The following is a 24,325-nucleotide window of genomic DNA, read 5'->3' as shown; positions in this document are numbered from 1 at the left end:
TTTCGGGTAATTGAACATGTATCAATAATTACAGATTTCTGTAGTTGTATATATACGTTTGGATGTAGCTGTACTGCGTTGATGTACTGGTGGATATTGTGTGATATGACTCCCGTAGATGATAGTATAATTGCTATAATGTCAACTTTATCTTGCTGCCACACGTCCTGGACTTCCTCAGCTAGCTGGATGTATTTTTCAATTTTTTCTCCTGTTTCCTTCTGTATATTTGTTGTATTGGGTATGGATATTTCGATTAGTTGTGTTAATTTCGTCTTTTTATTGGTGAGTATGATGTCAGGTTTGTTATGTGGTGTTGTTTTATCTGTTATAATGGTTCTGTTCCAGTATAATTTGTATTCATCATTCTCCAGTACATTTTGTGGTGCATACTTGTATGTGGGAACGTGTTGTTATATTAGTTTATGTAGTATGGCAAGTTGTTGATGTATTATTTTGGCTACATTGTCATGTCTTCTGGGGTATTCTGTATTTGCTAGTATTGTACATCCGCTTGTGATGTGATCTACTGTTTCTATTTGTTGTTTGCAAAGTCTGGATTTATCTGTTGTGGTATTGGGATCTTTAATAATATGCTTGCTGTAATATCTGGTGTTTATTGTTTGATCCTCTATTCCAATCATGAATCCTTCCGTCTCACTGTATATATTGCCTTTTCTTAGCCATGTGTTGGATGCGTCTTGATCGATGTGTGCCTGTGTTAGATGATACGGGTGCTTCCCATGTAGTGTTTTCTTTTTCCAATTTACTTTCTTCGTATCTGTTGATGTTATGTGATCTAAAGGGTTGTAGAAGTGGTTATGAAATTGCAATGGTGTAGCCGATGTATTTATATGAGTGATTGCTTTGTGTATTTTGCTAGTTTCTGCTCGTTCTATAAAGAATTTTCTTAAATTGTCTACCTGTCCATAATGTAGGTTTTTTATGTCGATGAATCCCCTTCCTCCTTCCTTTCTGCTTAATGTGAATCTTTCTGTTGCTGAATGTATGAGATGTATTCTATATTTGTGGCATTGTGATTGTGTAAGTGTATTGAGTGCTTCTAGGTCTGTGTTACTCCATTTCACTACTCCAAATGAGTAGGTCAATATTGGTATAGCATAGGTATTTATAGCTTTTGTCTTGTTTCTTGCTGTCAGTCCTGTTTTCAGTATTTTTGTTAGTCTTTGTCTATATTTTTCTTTTAGTTCTTCTTTAATATTTGTATTATCTATTCCTATTTTTTGTCTGTATCCCAGATATTTATAGGCATCTGTTTTTTCCATCGCTTCTATGCAGTCGCTCTGGTTATCCAATATGTAATCTTCTTGTTTAGTGTGTTTTCCCTTGACTATGCTATTTTTCTTACATTTGTCTGTTCCAAAAGCCGTATTTATATCATTGCTGAATACTTCTGTTATCTTTAGTAACTGGTTGAGTTTCTGATTTGTTGCTGCCAGTAGTTTTAGATCATCCATGTATAGCAAATGTGTGATTTTGTGTTGGTGATTTAAATCATTTTCCGTGTGGCTAGCAGTGTCGTTGCCATTGTGGACGGGCATAGGGTTCAAGCGTCGTCCCCGACCATGACAGCGCTTGTCCGAGGCTTCATTAGTTCTGTCCTGAACCAACTAATCACACTAAAAGGGGGGTTAACCCTATTAGTGGTTTGTTCTTTTCGTCGCCTTTTACGACTGGCAGAACATACCGGAGGCCTGTTCTTTTCCCGGGCATCCACGGGGTTATTATTATTATTACTATTATTATCGGAGGTTTATTAATATTACTATTATTATCGGAGTAGATTGCAAGTATGACAGCATGCATTATAGTGACCACATGCTGAGGTAAACTTCCGATGTAAACAGTTTGCTTCCCCAGGTGTAGCAAGACATCCCACCGTTATACAGGGTTATTACAAATGATTCAAGCGATTTCACAGCTCTACTACAACTTTATTATTTGAGATATTTTCATAATGCTTTGCACACACGTACAAAAACTCAAAAAGTTTTTTTAGGCATTCACAAATGTTCGATATGTGCCCCTTTAGTGATTCGGCAGACATCAAGCCGATAATCAAGTTCCTCCCACACTCGGCGCAGCATGTCCCCATCAATGAGTTCGAAAGCATCGTTGATGCGAGCTCGCAGTTCTGGCACGTTTCTTGGTAGAGGAGGTTTAAACACTGAATCTTTCACATAACCCCACAGAAAGAAATCGCATGGGGTTAAGTCGGGAGAGCGTGGAGGCCATGACATGAATTGCTGATCATGATCTCCACCACGACCGATCCATCGGTTTTCCAATCTCCTATTTAAGAAATGCCGAACATCATGATGGAAGTGCGGTGGAGCACCATCCTGTTGAAAGATGAAGTCGGCGCTGTCCGTCTCCAGTTGTGGCATGAGCCAATTTTCCAGCATGTCCAGATACACGTGTCCTGTAACGTTTTTTTCGCAGAAGAAAAAGGGGCCGTAAACTTTAAACCGTGAGATTGCACAAAACACGTTAACTTTTGGTGGATTGCGAAATTGCTGCATGAATGCGTGAGGGTTCTCTACCGCCCGGATTCACACATTGTGTCTGTTCACTTCACCATTAAGAAAAAATGTTGCTTCATCACTGAAAACAAGTTTTGCTCTGAACGCATCCTCTTCCATGAGCTGTTGCAACCGCGCCGAAAATTCAAAGCGTTTGACTTTGTCATCGGGTGTCAGGGCTTGTAGCAATTGTAAACGGTAAGGCTTCTGCTTTAGCCTTTTCCGTGAGATTTTCCAAACCGTCGGCTGTAGTACGTTTAGCTCCCTGCTTGCTTTATTCGTCGACTTCCGCGGGCTACGCTTGAAACTTGCCCACACGCGTTCAACCGTTTCTTCGCTCACTGCAGGCCGACCCGTTGATTTCCCCTTACAGAGGCATCCAGAAGCTTTAAACTGCGCATACCATCGCCGAATGGAGTTAGCAGTTGGTGGATCTTTGTTGAACTTCGTCCTGAAGTGTCGTTGCACTGTTATGACTGACTGATGCGAGTGCATTTCAAGCACGACATACGCTTTCTCGGCCCCTGTCGCCATTTTGTCTCACTGCGCTCTCGAGCGCTCTGCCGGCAGAAACCTGAATTGCGGCTTCAGCCGAACAAAACTTTATGAGTTTTTCTACGTATCTGTAGTGTGTCGTGACCATATGTCAATGGATGGAGCTACAGTGAATTTATGAAATCGCTTCAATCATTTGTAATAGCCCTGTATATTACAGTAAGGTATTTGGGATTGAGTGCTTAACGCGGATGACCTCCAATGGTGGAAAATATATATATACAGGGTGGTCAATTGATAGTGACCGGGCCAAATATCTCGCGAAATAAGCGTCAAACGAAAAAATTACATAGTACGAAACTTGTCTAGCTTGAGAGGGGAAACCAGATGGCGATATGGTTGGCCCGCTAGACGACGCTGCCATAGGTCAAACGGATACCAACTGGTTTTTTTAAAATAGGAACCCCCATTTCTATTACACATTCGTGTAGTACGTAAAGAAATATAAATGTTTTAGTTGGACCATTTTTTCGCAGCCATCGTGGATTTTCCGTTGCCCAATAGTGTATATTATGCCGCCTTACGTTACCGCTGTTGGTGAATGACGCTTTGTCGATAAATAGAATGCGTGCAAAAAATATGTCATCGTCTCGTAATTTCTCTTGCTCCCAGTGGCAGAACTGTACACGACGTTCAAAGTCGTCGCCATGCAGTTCCTGATGCATAGAAATATGGTACGGGTGCAATCGATGTTGATGTAGCATTCTCAACATCGACGTTTTTGAGATTCCCGATTCTCTCGCAATTTGTCTGCTACTGATGTGCGGATTAGCCGCGACAGCAGTTAAAACACCTACTTGGGTATCATCATTTGTTGCATGTCGTGGCTGACGATTCACATGTAGTTGAACACTTCCTGTTTCCTTAAATAACGTAACTATCCGGCGAACGGTCCGGACACTTGAATGATGTCGTCCAGGATACCGATCAGCATACATGGCACACGCCCGTTGGGCATTTTGATCACAATAGCCATACATCAACACGACATCGACCTTTTCCGTAATTGGTAAACGGTCCATTTCAACACGGGTAATGTATCACGAAGCAAATACCGTCCGCATTGGCGGAATGTTACGTGATATCACGCACTTAATACGTTTGTGACTATTACAGCGCCATCTATCACAAAGTGAAAAAAGTGGTCCAACTAAAACGTTCATATTTCTTTATGTACTACACAATATTTAATAAAAAATGGAGGTTCCTATTTTTAAAAAACGCAGGTGATATCCGTTTGACCTATGGCAGCGCCATCTAGCGGGCCAACCATGGCGCCATCTGTTTTCCCCCTTCAAGCTAGACAAGTTTCGTTCTTTGTAGTTTTTTCGATTGCCGCTTATTTCGTGCGATATTTGGCCCGGTCACTATCAATGGACCACCCTGTATAATCTTCACTATCGTTTCTTGTTAACAATATCAGCTTATTCCCAAGAATAAGCAGCTTTCACTCAGTTAATACTCGGCAGAAATCAAACCTGCATTTAGATCGGACTTCCTAAACTCTTGTGCAGAAAGGTGTGCAGTAACTGCTGCATTCATTTTCAATAAGCTACCACAACAGTTCAAAAATCTTAGCAGTAATCCACGCGCTTTCAAATCGAAAATGAAAAGTTTCCTCATGGGTCACGCCTTCTATTCTGTTGAGGAGTTCCTTGAAAAATTAAGCTGATTCTTATGTTATGTTGTTGATTTCGTTTACTTAAATTTATGGCTTGGTTTTTTGGGTTAATAAAAGTTTTATTTTTGTCTTTTATTACTTTTATGTTTTAATTTCATGTACTGACACGCTCCATGGCCTTGGAGATTTGCTCCTCAATTTGATCCTGCGGAATTTACCGTTTAAATAAATAAATAAATCACATAGTTTCATTTGCTTTAAGCTCCTATGCCTGCGTTTCAGGCAGGATCCCCCATTTCGGTCGTCGCTGAGGTGGTATTCTGACGCAGTTGGAGAGCCTCTGCAATGTTGTTCGAGTTCAGGGGCAGTTCCAATTGGACTGAGGCGGGGATGAGCATTTGGACTGAGGAGGGAGGCGTGGCAGGGTAGTCCGTGCAGTATGACGTAGTGGTCAGCGCATTTCTCTTGCGAGCAGGAGACCCAGATTCGAATCCCAGGCTTGGTACAAATTTTCATTCACCCCTTCAGTATGCATAAATACCTCAACAATGTGTCAACCCTAAGTTTAGTGAAAAACCGGTGTTAGATGAGGCTTCCTTCTATACATCTATAGCTATACTTCCCAAACCAAGTTACGGTGTGTGGCGAAGGATACCCTTCTCTTTCCATTCGCGAATCGTGTTTGGGAAGAATGACTGTCGATGAAGTTCCACATGGGCGACTCCTTCCTCGTGGTCATTTTGCGAGACACATGTGTCAGGACTCTTCGGACGTACGCTGTCGGAATTTCAATAGTAATTCTAGGGCACTGATGACCACAGATGTTTAGACCCATAGTGCTCAGAGCCATTTGAACCATTTTGAACTGTCACTGAAATATGTCGAATACATCCGAAAGGCTCTCGCGCCTGCTGCTCGCTCCCGTGACGAAAAGTGCCGCTCGTCTCTCTCTGTCTCTTCTGTTAGTCCTGCTAAGAAGCGGAACGTTTCTACTCGCCGTCACAGATTTCGTCTAAATTTGTGGTATATGCAGGCCTTGGCGAGAAATGAAAGAGACGGAAGTAAGAGCTCCAGGTGAACAAACGCTTCGAAAAATTAGCAGCTGTGGCGCGGGTCGGGCTTTCTTGGCGCAGAAAGAACGGCAATCCGATGGTCGTGAGATCGGGTCTCTATGCGGAAACATTTTTTTTCAAGTCTTACATTATCTTTACATTAAGTAAACCGAAATTGTGCTCAATATATTGCATTTATTAGATATTATTTAATACATTGTATTTATTTTTGTCCGCAGCTCGTGGTCGTGCGGTAGCGTTCTCGCTTCCCGCGCCCGGGTTCCCGGGTTCGATTCCCGGCGGGGTCAGGGATTTTCTCTGCCTCGTGATGACTGGGTGTTGTGTGATGTCCTTAGGTTAGTTAGGTTTCAGTAGTTCTAAGTTCTAGGGGACTGATGACCATAGATGTTAAGTCCCATAGTGCTCAGAGCCATTTGAACCATTTTTGTATTTATTTTTGGAAATTTGTGGTAAGTTCTGTGGGACCAAACTGTTGAGGTCATCGGTCCCTAGACTTACAGACTACTTAATCGATCTTAAACTAACTTACGCTGAGGACAAAAAACACACACCCGTGCCCGAGGGAGGACTCGAACCTCCGACGAGGGGAGCCGCGCGAACCGTGGCAAGGCGCCCTAGACCGAAAGGCTACCACGCGCGGCTTGTATTTATTAAAATGCATGGAAAGGAGATCCAAAGGAAATTTTGGGATTCCCATCGTGCAATTTTAGAGTGACTCCCCTGAAATGCACTATGCCAGTGCAACGCTGCGATGTATATTTTTATCTTCAGGTAAACAATTTGATCAAAATGCTCGAAACCCCTTCTTATGTCATCGAGAGAGAATACGAAATCACATGATCGTGTGCTAGATGCCGAGAAAATTAATGCTTCTCCAGCTTTTACGATGACTATCACCCCGGCACCTGTAAATCACAAAGTGTAAAATAATGCAGTATCTACTTTTATTTACAAACTTCTCGTATACGCCTTACAGGCACTTCCTGGAAATCTATTTGCTATCCCAAAATCTGCTTTACCTTTCCTTTTCATGACTGTAAAGAAAATATTAATTCACTACTGGCCATTAAAATTGCTACACCACGAAGATGCCGTGCTACAGACGCGAAATTTAACCGACAGGAAGAAGATGCTGTGATATACAACTGATTAGCTTTTCAGAGCATTCACACAAGGTTGGCGCCGGAGGCGACACCTACAACGCGCTGACATGAGGAAAGTTTCCAACCGATTTCTCATACACAAACAGCAGTTGACCGGCGTTGCCTGGTGAAACGTTGTTGTGATGCCTCGTGTAAGGAGGAGAAATGCGTACCATCACGTTTCCGACTTTGATGAAGGTCGGATTGCAGCCTATCGCGGTTGCGGTTCATCGTATCGCGACATTGCTGTTCGCGTTGGTCGAGATCTAATGACTGTTAGCGGAATATGGAATCGGTGGGTTCAGGAGGGTAATACGGAACGCCGTGCTGGATCCCAACGGCCTCGTATCACTAACAGTCGAGATGACAGGCATCTTATCCGCACGGCTGTAACGGATCGTGCAGCCACATCTCGATCCCTGAGTCAACAGATGGGGACGTTTGCAAGACAACAATCATCTGCACCAACAGTTCGACGACGTTTGCAGCAGCATGGACTATCAGCTCGGAGACCATGGCTGCGGTTACCCTTGACGCTGCATCACAGACAGGAGCCCCTGAGGTGTACTCAACGACGAACCTGGGTGCACGAATGGCAAAACGTCAGTTTTTCGGATGAATCCAGGTTCTGTTTACAGCATCATGATGGTCGCATCCGTGTTTGGCGACATCGCGGTGAACGCACATTGGAAGCGCGTATTCGTCATCGCCATACTGGCGTATCACCGGGCGTGATCGTATGAGGTGCCATTGGTTACACGTCTCGGTCACCTCCTGTTCGCATTGACAGCAAGTTGGACAGTGGACGTAACATTTCAGATGTGTTACGACCCGTGGCTCTACCCTTCAATCGATCCCTGCGAAACCCTACATTTCAGCAGGATAATGCACGACCACATGTTGGAGGTCCTGTACGGGCCTTTCTTGATACAGAAAATGTTCGACTGCTGCCCTGGCCAGCACATTCTCCAGATCTCTCACCAATTGAAAACGTCTGGTCAATGGTGGCCGAGCAACTGGCCCGTCACAATACGCCAGTCACTACTCTTGATGAACTGTGGTATCGTGTTGAAGCTGCATGGGCAGCTGTACCTGTTCACGCCATCCAGCTCTGTGTGACTCAATGGCCAGGCGTATCAAGGTCGTTATTACGGCCAGAGGTGGTTGTTCTGGGTACTGATTTCTCAGGATCTATGCACCCAAACTGCGTGAAAATGTAATCACATGTCAGTTCTAGTGTAATATATTTGTCTAATGAATAGCCGTTTATCATCTGCATTTCTTCTTGGTGTAGCAATTTTAATGGCCAGTAGTGTAAATACAATATATTGAGCATTCTTCCAGTTTATTTGGGGCGTAAGTAACCTAAAAATTGAAAATAGTAGTTACTATTATTAAATTAGCCATTTCTATTTCGGATTTTCTGCTGAATTTCGGTATTAGCATTACTTTCTTTCCGCAACTCACCAAGTTGTTAATGCAGAACCGTAATAGCTCCTTCTTTAACCGACTGACGATTTTCAGTCTCATCAAACTGTTAAACAGCATTCGTATATCATCAAACCGTTCTTTGATTTCTTTCTCTAATGACTCGAACTGCCATTGGAACGTGTTAGTAACGTTTCCAAGGGCAGCGCGAGTTTCTTGCTCAAAGTAACAGTGACATTAGCCTTTTTAAAATGGACTGTAGCGAGTAAGTCTACCAAGGTGAGGCCAGATACGTGATAAGATTTGCTGTCACTGTCCTGTTCGTGTGGGGCAGCTGCGGTCACGCTTGTTGTGCGGCGCTGGCGTTGGCGAGAGCGGCGGCTGCAGCTGCGTCGGCGTCGGCGACAAAGGAGGCGCCCGCGTGTGCTACGGTGGCGGAGGTGCCGGCGGCGGTCGTCATGCCTGGGTGTGTAGCAGCAACTGCTGCTGCTGCGTCTTAAGAGGCCGCAAGACCGCCATTTCCCGTGAGGTTGCTCTCTGTAGACGTGAGGTCCGGGCCTCTGCCCAGGTGTCCGTCCTCCATTCTCACATCTTTTCTTTCGTGGGCTTGTCCGTATGTTCCACGGCCTAGGTTATGGCGGCAGTGGTGGCTGGGCGTGTTATAATAGTCGCTGCTGCTGCGTCATTGAGAGCCAGTGGACGCTGCGAGACAACAGACGCACTTTTTTGAGACAATATTCGACCGCCGGCCAAACGAACATAGGTGTGTGATTTGTAGATGAAAGGTGCCCTACTGCGTAGAAGTTAGAAAACAGCGGAAGTGGCAGAGACTTTCACTTTGCGGGGGGATGTCCCTAGGGTAGACACCTCCTCCTCTCAATTGGTGAAGCCCATCTGACTACATAGGAAGGTGGAGTGACGTGCTCCCTTTTGTTTCGTACTGCCAACAGAAATAATGAAAAGCGTGAAGTCATCCACATGAGTGCTAAAGGGAATCCGTTAAGCTTCGGTTACACAATAAATCAATCAAATCTAAAGCGTGGCTGATTATTTTGCCCCCACCGAAAGAATTTCGGCCCTCATTGACCAACACCTCCAACCAATTGCCCGTAATCTAGCCTCCCACGACCAAGACACCAAACACTTGCTTCACTGATTCTCCACCATCCCCACCCCTGTACCTCCTGGATCCCTACTCATCACTGTTCACACCACCCCCCCCCCCCCCCCCCCTATGCACCAGCATCCCTCATACTCATGGTCTTAGTGCTATTGAACATACTACCTTTCCTAACTCCTTCGGACTACTAACCCACTACCTCATTTCTCATATAGCTTACTGACTTTATCCTAACCCACAACTACTTCTGAGAGAGAAATATATAAACAGATCTACAGCACAGCCACAGGCACCTGCATGACACCCTCCTATGCCAACCTTTTTATGAGCCATCTAGAGAGACCTTCCTAGCTTCCCAAAACACCAGACCCCTATTCTGGTTCAAGTCCTTTAATGATATCTTCATGATATGGTTCTCTGCCTCGTGATGACTGGGTGTTGTGTGATGTCTTTAGGTTAGTTAGGTTTAAGTAGTTCTAAGTTCTAGGGGACTGATGACCATAGATGTTAAGTCCCATAGTGCTCAGAGCTATTTGAACCATTTTTTCATGATATGGGCTCAGCGCCAAGACACCATATCTTCATTCCTTCACAACCTCAACACTTTCTCTCCCATCCACTTCATGTGATCCTCCTCACTCAGCATGCAACCTTCCTAAATGTTGACCTCCTCCTCTCCGATGGCTTCATCCACACATCTGTCCACATCAAACCTGCAATCTGACAGCTGTCATTCCTTTCGCGACAAAAAAATCCCTCCTGTATAGCCTGGCCACCGGAGGATGATGTATTTGCAGTGACAAAAATTCTCTTGCTTGGTATGCTGAGCATCTCCCAAGGCCTTCATAGAGAGGCACTACGCCCAGACCTGGGCTGCAAACAGATCTACCATGCCATTTTCCCTCACACCCCCAATTCTCCCTCGACACCCAAAACCAGGAATGTCCCCTTCATCACCCATACCGCCCCAGACTCAAACAACTGAACCACAACCTTTGCCAGGGCTTTGGTTACCTGTGCCCAGAAATGAGGGACATCCTTCCTAAGATACTTCCAACCGCTCCTCAAGTGGTGGTCCATCGCCCACCCAAACTCCACAACATCCTAGTCCATCGTCCATCCCTATGCCACTCCCAGTCCCAACCACTTGCCGCAGGGATCAATCCCTGTTGAAGACTCAGGTGCCAAACCCGCTAAATCCATCCATCCAGCACTTCCTATTCCACTCCTGTCACAGGTTTATCCTACTCCATCAGGGGGCAGGCCACCTGTAAAAGCAGCTCTGCTGCAATCATTGTACAGCTTTTATATTGTTATGACTACCAACCAGCTGTCCATCAGGATCAATGACAACCTCCAAACTGTGGCCAAAATCGAAGTAGGCCACCCTGTGGCACAACACGCGCTGAACATAACCCACTTCATTTCAATGGATGCTTCACTACCAGAACCATCTGGATCCTGCCCTCCACGACCAGCTTTTCTGAACTGCGCAAAATGTAGCTACTCTTACAACACATTCTTCGCTCCCGTAAGTATCTCCGCCAATTTCCATCCAACAGTTTCCACCCCCTCCATCCTGTCATCTCCTCCCCAATCTCCTCTCCCATCCTGTTTATTTGCAGCCCTCTGCCAACGCATTCACTCGTCTTTCCCGTCTCCTCTCATTTTTTTCTCTGCCTCCATGCCCCACAACCTCCTGAAGCTATGCCTGTTGGTAATCTAGTTCCTACACACTCCACCAGACAGCGTTCGTCTTTCTCTCCTCACCCATACAGTACCATCCCTTCCCCTTCTGCGCCCTCTCCAGATTGCTACTTGCATCCCACTTCTCCGGCCCAAGATGCTTGAGTTGATGGTCGTGCGTGCCTGAGATGTGCTTGTTTGCTTGTGTGTGTGTGGGGGGGGGGGGGGGGCGGGGGGGGTGTCTTTTACTGACAAAGACTGTGACCGAAAGCGTTATGTGAGTGTCTTTTAATTGCGCCAATTAGCAACTTGACGTGTCTTCTTTACAGTAAGTAGCAATTGTCCTTTCCTACATCGTTGATGTTCCTACCTGGAGTTTCCATTGTTTGAAATCTAAAGGCCGTAAATTCAGCTAAATACCTAGGAATTACAATTACGAACAACTTAAATTGGAAATAACACATCGAAAATATTGTCGGATTACGAACCAAAGACTACGTTTTATTGGCAGAACACTTAGAAGGTGCAACAGAACTGCTAAAGAGACTGACTATACTAGGCTTGTCCGTCCGCTTTCGGAATACTGCTGCGCCGTGTGGGATCCTCACCAGATGTGATTAATGGAGTACATCGAGAAAGTTCAAAGAAGGGCAGCACGTTCTGTACTATCAAGAAATACGGCAAAGAGTGTCATGGACATGAAACAGGATTTGGGATGGAAATCATTAAAACAAAGGCGTTCTTCGTTGCGGTGAGATCTTCTCACGAAATTTCAGTCACCATTTTCTCCTCTGAATCCGAAAATATTTTGTTGACGCCGACCTGCATAGAGAGAAACGACCATCATAATGAAGTAAGGGGAATGAGAGCTCACACAGAAGATATCGATATTCTTTCTTTCCACCCGCTGTTCGAGAGTGGTATAATAGAGAATCAGTGTGGAAGTGGTTCGATGAACGCTCTGCCAGGCACTTAAGTGTGTTTGCAGAGTAGCCATGTAGATGTACATGTAGATGAAGAACTCAAAGCCCTGTCACGGTCACTAAGGTGTGGTAGGTTATGGTTTCTGTATTAGGCTTTTGCTACGAGAGCGAGGGAGTTCGCTTGATCCTCCTTGGATCGACTTTTAATGCCGGAGATAATCCTACCAGCCAACGCCTAAGTTGATAAACTGATAAATATAGACTTCCCATCCAATTCAACAAGTGACCGTCCAGTTGGCGTCTAATAAGTTATTTGCTTCTGCAAAACCGACGTTACATGTCACTGCAATAGACAAAAGGGGAAACCACACCTCTATAACAATGACACTTTCACATTTGTTACTTTGAACGCACTAGTTCCATTTCTTCCTAGTCTATAAAAGGCTGAAAGAACACAGATCAGTTCCTACCTCTCATATATACAGGGTGTTACAAAAAGGTACGGCCAAACTTTCAGGAAACATTCCTCACACACAAAGAAAGAAAATATGTTGTGTGGACATGTGTCCGGAAATGCTTACTCTCCATGTTAGAGCTCATTTTATTACTTCTCTTCAAATCACATTAATCATGGAATGGAAACACACAGCAACAAAACGTACCAGCGTGACTTCAAACACTTTGTTACAGGAAATGTTCAAAATGTCCTCCGTTAGCGAGGATACATGCATCCACCTTCCGTCGCATGGAATCCCTGATGCGCTGATGCAGCCCTGGAGAATGGCGTATTGTATCACAGCCGTCCACAATACGGGCACGAAGAGTCTCTACATTTGGTACCGGAGTTGCGTAGATAAGAGCTTTCAAATGCCCCCATAAATGAAAGTCAAGAGGGTTGAGGTCAGGAGAGCGTGGAGGCCATGGAATTGGTCCGCCTCTACCAATCCATCGGTCACCGAATCTGTTGTTGAGAAGCGTACGAACACTTCGACTGAAATGTGCAGGAGCTCCAACGTGCATGAACCACATGTTGTGTCGTACTTGTAAAGGCACATATCCTAGCAGCACAAGTAGAGATCCAATGACTGTTAGCGGAATATGGAATCGGTGGGTTCAGGAGGGTAATACGGAACGCCGTGCTGGATCCCAACGGCCTCGTATCATTAGCAGTCGACATGACAAGCATCTTATCCGCATGGCTGTAACGGATTGTGCAGCCACATCTCGATCCCTGAGTCAACAGATGGGGACGTTTGCAAGACAACAATCATCTGCACCAACAGTTCGACGACGTTTGCAGCAGCATGGACTATCAGCTCGGAGACCATGGCTGCGGTTACCCTTGACGCTGCATCACAGACAGGAGCCCCTGAGGTGTACTCAACGACGAACCTGGGTGCACGAATGGCAAAACGTCAGTTTTTCGGATGAATCCAGGTTCTGTTTACAGCATCATGATGGTCGCATCCGTGTTTGGCGACATCGCGGTGAACGCACATTGGAAGCGCGTATTCGTCATCGCCATACTGGCGTATCACCGGGCGTGATCGTATGAGGTGCCATTGGTTACACGTCTCGGTCACCTCCTGTTCGCATTGACAGCAAGTTGGACAGTGGACGTAACATTTCAGATGTGTTACGACCCGTGGCTCTACCCTTCAATCGATCCCTGCGAAACCCTACATTTCAGCAGGATAATGCACGACCACATGTTGGAGGTCCTGTACGGGCCTTTCTTGATACAGAAAATGTTCGACTGCTGCCCTGGCCAGCACATTCTCCAGATCTCTCACCAATTGAAAACGTCTGGTCAATGGTGGCCGAGCAACTGGCCCGTCACAATACGCCAGTCACTACTCTTGATGAACTGTGGTATCGTGTTGAAGCTGCATGGGCAGCTGTACCTGTACACGCCATCCAAGCTCTGTGTGACTCAATGGCCAGGCGTATCAAGGTCGTTATTACGGCCAGAGGTGGTTGTTCTGGGTACTGATTTCTCAGGATCTATGCACCCAAATTGCGTGAAAATGTAATCACATGTCAGCTCTAGTATAACACATTTGTCCAATGAATACCCGTTTATCATCTGCATTTCTTCCTGGTGTAGCAATTTTAATGGCCAGTAGTGCATAGAAAAAGTTTTTCCACAGATTCTAACGTAACTTCACAAGCGGCACATTTCCTTAACCTGTCGGTGCCGAGGTAACCTGCAATCCCACGTTAAGATGGAGGAGGAAGAAGAGGAGGAGGAGGAGGAGGAGGAGGAAGAAATGATTAGTGTTTAACGTCCCGTCGACATCAAGGTCATTGGGGATGGAGGACAAGCTAGGATTAGAGAAGGATGGGAAAGGAAAGCGGTCGTGCCCTTTCAGAGGAACCATCCCGGCATTTACCTTAAGCGATTTAGGGAAATCACGAAAAACCTAAGACATGATGGCCGGACGCGAGGTTGAACCGCCGTCGTCCCGAATGCGAGTCCAATGAGCTAACCACTTCGCTATCCCGCTCGCTCATTGTAAGGTACACCTATCGATCCATAGTCACTTCTTCACTTTATACGGGCACGAGGCTTTCTGTCTTTTTACCTTAAACGTTCTTTTCCTATTTCAGTACGATTTTTTTCTCATTTTGTATATACCGTGCAACCTAAATTTTCATGTACACCTGAAATTTACCCTTCTCTTAGTTTTTCTTATCCAGTAGCATAGCCAATTCTACTGAGTTTCTCTATTTCTTTGATTGTAACGCTCTGTATCTCATCCTTATTATTTCTACTAATCCAAACTGACTGTGTAATCAGCTGCTTACTCTCCAGTTTTTTAACCAACCTGCAATCCAGTCATCACTATCACTACCAATGTACGATCACTTTTTTATGTAGGACAGGGTGTATTTCTCCGTTTCGTTTAAAACCGGGAACACGGCCTCCTTCGTCTTCATTCCAAACGCTGTATCCTTCTACTGGGCAATTTTGTTTTCTCTACGGCTGCAGAACTTTTTCTGTTATGGTAGGCGTCTTGGGAACTATGGATTTCGTTAGGAGCACCCCTACTATGATTATGATTACTCATACTTGTCTGCTGCCTGCAGTTGAAGCTACAGAGCACCCACTACTCAAATTCAGGTCATTGTTGTGGGTTTCACCCTTCTCATAAAAAAAATTAGCATTCTAATGTTTAATTTTCTCAGATGCCCACTTTTACAACTTTGGACAGGCGACGATTCCTATGCCTTTGATTTCTTCTTGACTTGCTTTCTCTACCCGTTTCTATCTTGCGAAATTTTTTCTTCGCTCATCGTCTTGTAGGTCTTAAAAATTACTGTCTATATTTTCCTAGTTACTTTTCACAGTTTCTTTAATTTCTTGTATTAACTGTTTCTTTTTTAAACGTTCCTGTCCTGCAGTTAGCTTGGCAAACATCTCCTTTAGACTTTCCTCAATTATCTAATTTTTATTTTAAATATGTACTTCAAAGTACAAAATAATTCAAATGGCTCCAAGCACTATGGGACTTAACATCTGAGGTCATCAGTCCCCTAGGCTTAGAACTACTTAACCCTGACTAACCTAAGGACATCACACACATCCATGCCCGAGGCAGGATTCGAACCTGCGACCGTAGCAGCAGCGCGGTTCCGGACTGAAGCGCCTAGAACCGCTCGGCCACAACGGCCGGCCGCAAATTACACTCCTTATTTAAACACACCCACTGTCTACTGCAGAAATCTTTCACCAAATTGATGTTTAATACAGGAAAACCTTTCCCCCAAAAAAATGTATATAACATACCACTTATCTACTCTACAAATCTCAAGAATCGTCGATCAACTACTTCCTCCAATCCAAAAATGCACTACAGACAACTGATACTAAAAATTACGTTTTAACTTAGTAGTGGCTCGATCGTGGGATGACTGCAATGACGATTCGTTGTCTTGTCGCCTCATTGACTTGTACTGGCAGTCGACGATGTAATACTGACGTCTCCCACTTGTGGAGATATAACTTCTTCTTTTCTGTACAGACCTTGTGTTTGAGCCAGTCGGTTGTACGGAATCAGATATGAAATGTTGGCAGAAAGGGACTAATACGTGCCCGTAATCGTGGAGTCCGCGATTTGTTGGTGTACAGTAGCGCTCAGAAATACTTTGTAGAAAACATTAGTTCCAAATACACAAAGGTAAGTGTGTAACAGAAAATAACTGAAAAGTGTGTAATTATAATCCATTTAGTACAAAACTACATTTCGTTTAAATGAAGATTTGTTGCATCAAAACAGAAATAACGATTCTTCTGCCTCAAGAGTGATTTGTATGTAAGAATAAATCAACACCGTTTCGGAATCTGAAGAACGAATCAGTATTTCGTTGCATACCCATGGGCTTTGAACACAGCTACACATGCACGTGGCACTGAATCCACAAGCTTTTGTAATAGTTCGAGTGAATGTTTTCACTATTCTTCCAGTAAGGCAGCAGCAAACTGATCCTTTTTGGAGTAGCTTCTACGACAAAAACCTGGATCTAATACATCCTAGAGGTGTTCAGCTGGATTTAGATCCAGCCTCTGACTTGGCTTCTCCAACAGTTTGATTTTCTTATGTGTAAAAAACTTTTCTTAAGTGCCCATAGGTGTGTTCAAAAAATGGTTCAAATGGCTCTGAGCACTATGGGACTTAACTGCTGAGGTCATCAGTCCCCTAGAACTTAGAACTACTTAAACCTAACTAACCTAAGGACATCACACACATCCATGCCCGAGGCAGGATTCGAACCTGCGACCGTAGCGGTCGCGCGGCTCCAGACTGTAGCGCTTAGAACCGCTCGGCCACTTCGGCCGGCTGTCCGTAGGTGTGTGTTTTGAATCATTGTCCTGATGATATCCACTTAAGTGGCACGTTCTTTCTCCCATGTGGAACCATATTCTTTTCTAAAAAGTCACTGTACAGTAAACGATTCATTTTGCCTTCTACTTGTACTGAACCCTACGTCTAGAAAAATATCCCCACACCATGACGCTGCCACCTGCGTGATTAATGGTTGATACTTAGTAGTTTTTGCTGTCCCTGTGGTTTTTTGGCCCACTTATATATTGCACTCTATCAAAAGAAAATACATTAAATTTACTTCCGTCACTCCACAACACTTTACAAGTGAGACCAATCTGTAGCATTCCAAGTTTGATGTTTCTTTGTAAACTCAATGTTGGCCTGCCTTCTTTTCTTTAATATATGAGTGAGTTACGTGATGGTCGTCTACCATTTTAATCACCTGTCACTTGGCGGCGTTTTACAGTAGAGGAATGTAGTTTCAGTCCATTTGTTGAGCCGATTTTCTTCGATCAGCAGCCAACTGCACACAAATCATTCTGTCCATCCTCCTTGTTGCTTTACGAGGACGACCTAACCCTGGCCATTTTCCATTGACACCACACACTTATTAGTTGTTGTGACATGCCATAGATTAGATTAGATTAGATTAGTACTTGTTTCATAGATCATGAATACGACACTTCGTAATGATGTGGAACGTGTCAGGTTAATAAAAGGTGTCTATAACATATTACATACACAAAATATTACATGACACTTAATATTTTAATTTTTTTGTGGGGCTTGGGGAAATTACCCACTTACTACATCGAAAAATTCATCTAATGAGAAGAAGGAGTTGCAATTAAGAAATTCTTTTAATTTCCTTTTAAATGCTGTATGGCTATCTGTCAGACTTTTGATGCTATTAGGTAAGTGACCAAAGACTTTTGCGGCAGCATAATTTACCCCCTTTGAGCAAAAGTTAGATTTAACCTTGAGTAGTGAAGATCATCCTTTCTCCTAGTATTGTAGCCATGTACACTGCTATTACTTTTGGATTCGTTCGGATTGTTAATAACAAATTTCATATATATTCACTTATGAAATTTGTTATTACCGATCCGAACGAATTCAAAAGTAATAGCAGTGTACATGGCTACAACACTGGGAGAAAGGATGATCTTCACTATTCAAGGTTAAATCTAACTTTGGCTCAGAAGGGGGTAAATTATGCTGTCACAAAAGAAATTGGTCACTTACCTAATAGCATCAAAAGTCTGACAGATAGTCATATAGCATTTAAAAGGAAATTAAAAGAATAGTCTCTAGCAACGCTATACTGCCACTTTTCCTTCTTCAGAGCATACAAAACAGTTTGCCTTACATCTGCCAAGTATTCTGTGTGTTTTGGCGTGCTTCTAGTCGTCTCTGCAAATAAACAAACACTGTCTAAATGCCTAAGTAAAAATAGGTAATGAATACCGTACCACCAAAGCAAACTGCAAAATATTTTTGAGCTGAAGTTGAGCAGTCCCCGTAGTACTTTTGAATAAAAACTTAAACACGCTCAATTCTGTCGTGGAAAGACTGTGGACACAAACCCAGATACACGCACATAAATTACATAGATTTATTCAGCAGTAAATAACCAACAAATAATCTGAATAGTTAAAAAAATTTCAAATAACAGTGACGCTGGCACGAAAGGAACGGCATAGCCTCCGAACAAACAGCCCCTACCGGCATCGCTGAGCGCTGCCTCCACAGAATACATTAACACATTTCACTTATAGGCAAATCTGAAACACACACATATTAAAAAATTACCAAAGGTAAACTGACAAATGATCGTTCAACATTATTAGCCGGCCGGAGTGGCCGAGCGGTTAAAGGCGCTACAGTCTGGAACCGCACGACCGCTACGGTCGCAGGTTCGAATCCTGCCTCGGGCATGGATGTGTGTGATGTCCTTAGGTTAGTTAGGTTTAAGTAGTTCTAAGTTCTAGGGGACTTATGACCACAGCAGTTGAGTCCCATAGTGCTCAGAGCCATTTGAACATAATTAAAAGCAACCTATTTGACTTTACGTATGCAGTCTTGGGATGAAAAGCAGATCAAATTAGATGTTTCTAGAATGAAATTTTCACTCTACAGCGGAGTGTGCGCTGATATGAAACTTCCTAGCAGATTAAAACTGTGTGCCGTACCGGGACTCGAACTCGGGACCTTTCCCTTTCGCGGGCAAGCGCTCTACCGACTGAGCTACCCAAGCACGACTCACGCCCCGTCTTCACAGCTTTAATTCCGCCAGTACCTCGTCTCCTACCTTCCAAACTTTACAGAAGCTCTCCTGCGAACCATGCAGAACTAGCACTCCTGAAAGAAAGGATATTGCGGAGACATGGCTGAGCCACAGCCTGGGGGATGTTTCTAGAATGAAATTTTCACTCTACAGCGGAGTGTGTGCTGATATGAAACTTCCTGGCAGATTAAAACTGTGTGCCGGACCGAGACTCGAACTCGGGAAGTTTCATATCAGCGCACACTCCGCTGTAGAGTGAAAATTTCATTCTAGAAACATCCCCCAGGCTGAGTCTCAGCCATGTCTCCGCAATATCCTTTCTTTCAGGAGTGCTAGTTCTGCATGGTTCGCAGGAGAGCTTCTGTAAAGTTTGGAAGGTAGGAGACGAGGTACTGGCGGAATTAAAGCTGTGAGGACGGGGCGTGAGTCGTGCTTGGGTAGCTCAGTCGGTAGAGTACTTGCCCGCGAAAGGCAAAGGTCCCGAGTTCGAGTCTCGGTCCGGCACACAGTTTTAATCTGCCAGGAAGTTTCAAATTAAATGTGTTTAAGAACCCATAATAAAACTTAATACTTAAGGAGTATGAAAGCAAATTTTTAATAGAAAATGGACTTTAGGTAGGATTTTAACACTTGCAACATGTGTAAACTCAATTTCGCAGACAGAGAGCCACAAGGCTTTACCTGCTAACCGTAATCTTTCGTAACTCGCTTCAGGTATCATAACTAAATTCAAAAGAAATACAGAAAGTTTACGGCAGTAAAATAAGTGAGCCTACACAATAAAAACGGTTAATGGTTATAGTGTCAACAAACACATAATAAAATTTAAACAGTTTAGCTTACATTGCCGAACCAATCTATTCTTAAACTAACAATAGCCTTAGGCCCGGTTAAATTCAGCAGCTCCAAGGCCTAGACACCAACCGTTCGGTGCACAAATGAGATGCATGTCTAAATGCCAGTGAAATAACTGTTTGCATCCAAACGTGAAGCGCTCCTTGCACTGAAATGTTTCACTGTTCTTCGTCAGCAAAGGTATGTCGCCAGCGTCCGAAGTATCAGACTAGCATGTTTCTAGTTGCCGATGTGGAGCATTTTTGTCACGTATCCAGCAACCAATTACTATGGCTATTAAGGGTTGGCCACTGCTACGTGCACTACGTCTATCATGCAGGGACACCACACACCCAACTGCGAGAGCGCTACCGCACGACCACCGCAGCATCTTCCCTCAAACCACGACAACAGACTCACCGTTGCAGACTCTACTCGTCCGGCATCACACAGAGCACTGCTCGCACACGCAACCGAGAGCGCACTTTGCCGGGCCGTGCGTGTTCCTTTGTTCTGCAGAGTTGCGACACTAGCGCTCCCTAGGGAGGCGGCAGGGTAGCGCGGCCTCGAGCGCGGCCCGATATCTTTGACAGTGAATCACGAACTCGCATGAAAGGAATATCGTTACTGTATGACATTGCTTGTTTATTCGATATTTAACGTAGCCATGTAACACAGAGTAAGAACATTGGTAGTAACCGACGAGGGCCAGAGTCCAGTTCACACCTAGTCAATTACAATCGGTTTCGATCCCAACAAATTGCTGATAACAATAATTTTATCTTGAAACTCTTTTATTGGTTGATGTTTGAATAAAAACAACAATATGGAGTTATGACTCCAGCTTGATGCAAAACATTTCTGTTATATATTTAGTTGTTTATTCCCAAACTAGTTTCAGCGACAATATCGCCATCATCAATGGGTTCTTTAATTCTAAATCATGTAAGAATAACATACTTATAACCACTGTAAAACATTATTACACACATACTGTTTGGTTCAAAATATTGCTTTCTGTGAATAGTTTCTTAACAGCTTGTTACCTCACAGCATGGTTTTTACGACTGTTGTCTCTGTTTCCAGCATTTTTTTTTTTTTTTTCCAGCACACATCATGTCATCTGCGACTGTATGAGTGGCTGTTAGTAAACAGAGCTTACGCGAACTTATGTATGTCAGAATTATACAACTGGGACTGCGGTAGTGTTGTGGATACAGTTTTGGTGTGTACTAGGTTGTTACGTAATTTTTCATTTACTCACGCTCGTTGGGCGGCTTGCGGCTGCTTTTAGACACAGAAAAGTATAACTTTCGCACTTTTTTCGTAATACGAAACTTTACGCCATCTTGCTGTGCGCGTGTGTCGCGCGACATGTATCGCACATTGCAAGAGGTTATGAAAATTGTAGCGACATTTCTAACGACTTCTGCTCCTTACTTTTGTCTCTGTGTACGATGTGGGAGAATGTGTGTGTGTGAGAGAGAGAGAGAGAGTGTGTGTGTGTGTGGGTGTGTGGGTGGGTGGGTGGGTGGGTGGGTCGGTGCGTTTGTTTTAGTTTTCGGTATAAACTGTTGCTGTGTTTCAGGATGTGTGCATCAGTTTCGAGGTCTGGTTTTTAGTAAAGTAAATACGGTATTATGAAACTATTCACTGAAAACGACATTTGGAACAAAACAGTACAAATGTAATAATATTTTACAACGTTTATAAATATGCTATTTTTGCATGTTTTAGAATTAAAGAACCTACTTATGACGTCGATATTGCTGCTGAAACTAGTTTGGAAATGAATAAATAACAAAAGTGTTTTGAATCAAGATGGATCCACAATCCCACATTGTTGGGATTGCTGATGCCAGCGGACGCATTTGAAGATGGATACTACGCGAAAGGTCAGATCTCTCAGCGGCAGTTAAAGCTGTAGATCTTCAACTGCTCAAGCAACACAGAATCTGGAAATAGCTGACAGGAGGGGTGCACTGTGTGGACCGACAAGTCGCAAAAATGGCTCAGAGGACTATGGGACTTTACATCTGAGATCATCAATCCCCTAGAACTTAGAACTACTTAAGCCCAACTAATCTAAGGACATCATACACATCCACGCCCGAAGCAGGATTCGAACCTGCGACCGCAAGGGTCGCGCGGTTCCGGACTGAAGCGCGTAGAACCACTCGGCCACAACGGCCGGCTCGACAAGTCGCGTTTTGGCCTCTTCTCAAATGATGCAAGATGTAGAGCGTACCGACGGCCATATATGGCCATATATGGCATTTAGTTCGCAGTGTGAAGAGGCTATAGTCCAAGTCAGAGATGGTTCTGTGATGTTTCTGGGATGTTTTCTATACTGTTATTTGGGCTCACTCATTTGGGTTGCTGTGAACACGAACCGGGATGTTTATTTCAACATTCTCAGTAACCACTGTCGCACTTAGGTCTACATCTTCACGATGAGTATGCTTTGAACATTGCCATCCTCCAAGGTCGCAACAGCCGTGTTCACGGAGCTACCCGCACACATTCGCGGTATGACGAACACTCGGGTATCTCATCACATCTCGCCAGGGCCTCTATACCTCCCGACCTTGGCCCCATAGATAAGGTCTGGGACTATTTGGAACAGAAAATGAAATGTACAAATCAACATCTTAGTAATTTGGTACCTCTACATAATCCATTCATCAATGTGTAGCTTCGGCTGGATATTGCATACCCGAGGAAACTTATGGACTCTCTTCCTCGCAGAACTAGAACCATTGCCAAGGCCAGAGGCCGTGTTGTACTTATTAGGCTGATCTCTGCTGAGGGAGCCGGCCGATGTGGCCGAGCGGTTCTAGGCGCTACAGTCTGGAACCCCGCGACCGCTACGGTCGCAGGTTCGAATCCTGCCTCGAGCGTGGATGTGTGTGCTGTCCTTAGGTTAGTTAAGATTAAGTAGTTCTAAGTTCTAGGGGACTGATGACCTCAGATGTTAAGTCCCATAGTGCTCAGAGCCATTTGAATCATTTTGAATCTGCTGAGGGTCACTAACTTTGGTCCGGTGTGCTTTTATGGTGCACCCCAATTTTTCCCATAATTCATGTGGTTTTTGGTAGTTAGTCCCCAGTAGCGGTTCCTCCTCTGAACTTTGCTTCTTATCTTAGTAACTATCTGTCTACTTGTGATTTTAGTCGGTTCTGGACAATGTTTAAGAGTGTCTTGCTGGCTTGAAAAATCAACACTATTCTGTAACTTTCGTGGAGTCCCATTCTCCAGGATTGTTATTTAAAGGACTTTTTCCCACTCAGCAGGCCAGATGTCCAGTGACGCGTGGCAGCGTAATGACGAACTGTATGTTGCAGGCCGCTGGTATACTTGGGCATGAATCTGATGACGCACTTCGAGGTGCCGCAGACGCTGGGCTGCGACGAAGCGACCCTGCACAACTGGCTCACCATCATCGAGATCAACTACCACACGACCAACACGTACCACAACTCGACGCACGCGGCCGACGTCCTGCAGGCGTGCGCCAACTTCCTGGATCGCGAGCGGCTGCGCCAACTTCTGGAGCCGCTCGACGAAGCCACCTGCCTCATCGCCGCCGCCGCACACGACGTCGACCACCCGGGCAAGTCCAGGTAAACAGCTTCACTCCACCCGCTAACTGGCTCTGGGGTTATATCCCCTGTTACTTTAGTTTCTATTGCATCAGCCAACGCATGGCTCTCCGAGCGTTGCGTTCCCGGAGCTGCAGGTGCGTGGGACCTCCGGCCGAGCAGTTTTGCATTACGGGTTTTCCCACCAGAGCCCCCCACTCTGCTGATTTACGTCAGTCGTTCACCAGAAACGGATGTGTTGTTGCCGTGTTAGGCAGTGCCCTCGCTGGCAGCCTTCGTCTCCGGATAGTTTCGTAGACCTAAGCTACTTGAGTTTGTAAGCTCGGCGCTGGACCGTAGCACCAAGCGTCAGCCTGGGAAATATACATGACGGGAGGTACCGCCATCTTGGCGCCAAAGTCACCGATTTTGTTTGTTGTTGTTGTTGTGGTCTTCAGTCCTGAGACTGGTTTGATGCAGCCCTCCATGCTACTCTATCCTGTGCAAGCCTTTTCATCTCCCAGTACCTACTGCAACCCACATCCTTCTGAATCTGCTTAGTGTATTCATCTCTTGGTCTCCCTCTACGATTTTTACCCTCCACGCTGCCCTCCAATACTAAATTGGTGACCCCTTGATGCCTCAGAACATGTCCTACCAACCGATCCCTTCTTCTGGTCAAGTTGTGCCACAAACTTCTCTT

General features: G+C 44.6%; 1 protein-coding gene across 1 annotated transcript in view; it reads left to right on the top strand.

Moving 5' to 3' along the window:
• The window catches only part of LOC124615911 (high affinity cAMP-specific and IBMX-insensitive 3',5'-cyclic phosphodiesterase 8A), a 1,662,866-nt gene that overhangs the window by 1,533,541 nt on the left and 105,000 nt on the right, over positions 1 to 24,325 (top strand). The window contains exon 14 of the mRNA XM_047144089.1: positions 23,386 to 23,664. Coding sequence (XP_047000045.1) covers positions 23,386 to 23,664 — 279 coding nt within the window. The remainder of the gene's footprint in view (positions 1 to 23,385; positions 23,665 to 24,325) is intronic.

Source organism: Schistocerca americana, chromosome 5 (genome assembly GCF_021461395.2).
Source record: "Schistocerca americana isolate TAMUIC-IGC-003095 chromosome 5, iqSchAmer2.1, whole genome shotgun sequence".
NCBI classification, from domain to species: domain Eukaryota; kingdom Metazoa; phylum Arthropoda; class Insecta; order Orthoptera; family Acrididae; genus Schistocerca; species Schistocerca americana.
This window is presented reverse-complemented; position numbering and strand designations above follow the sequence as displayed.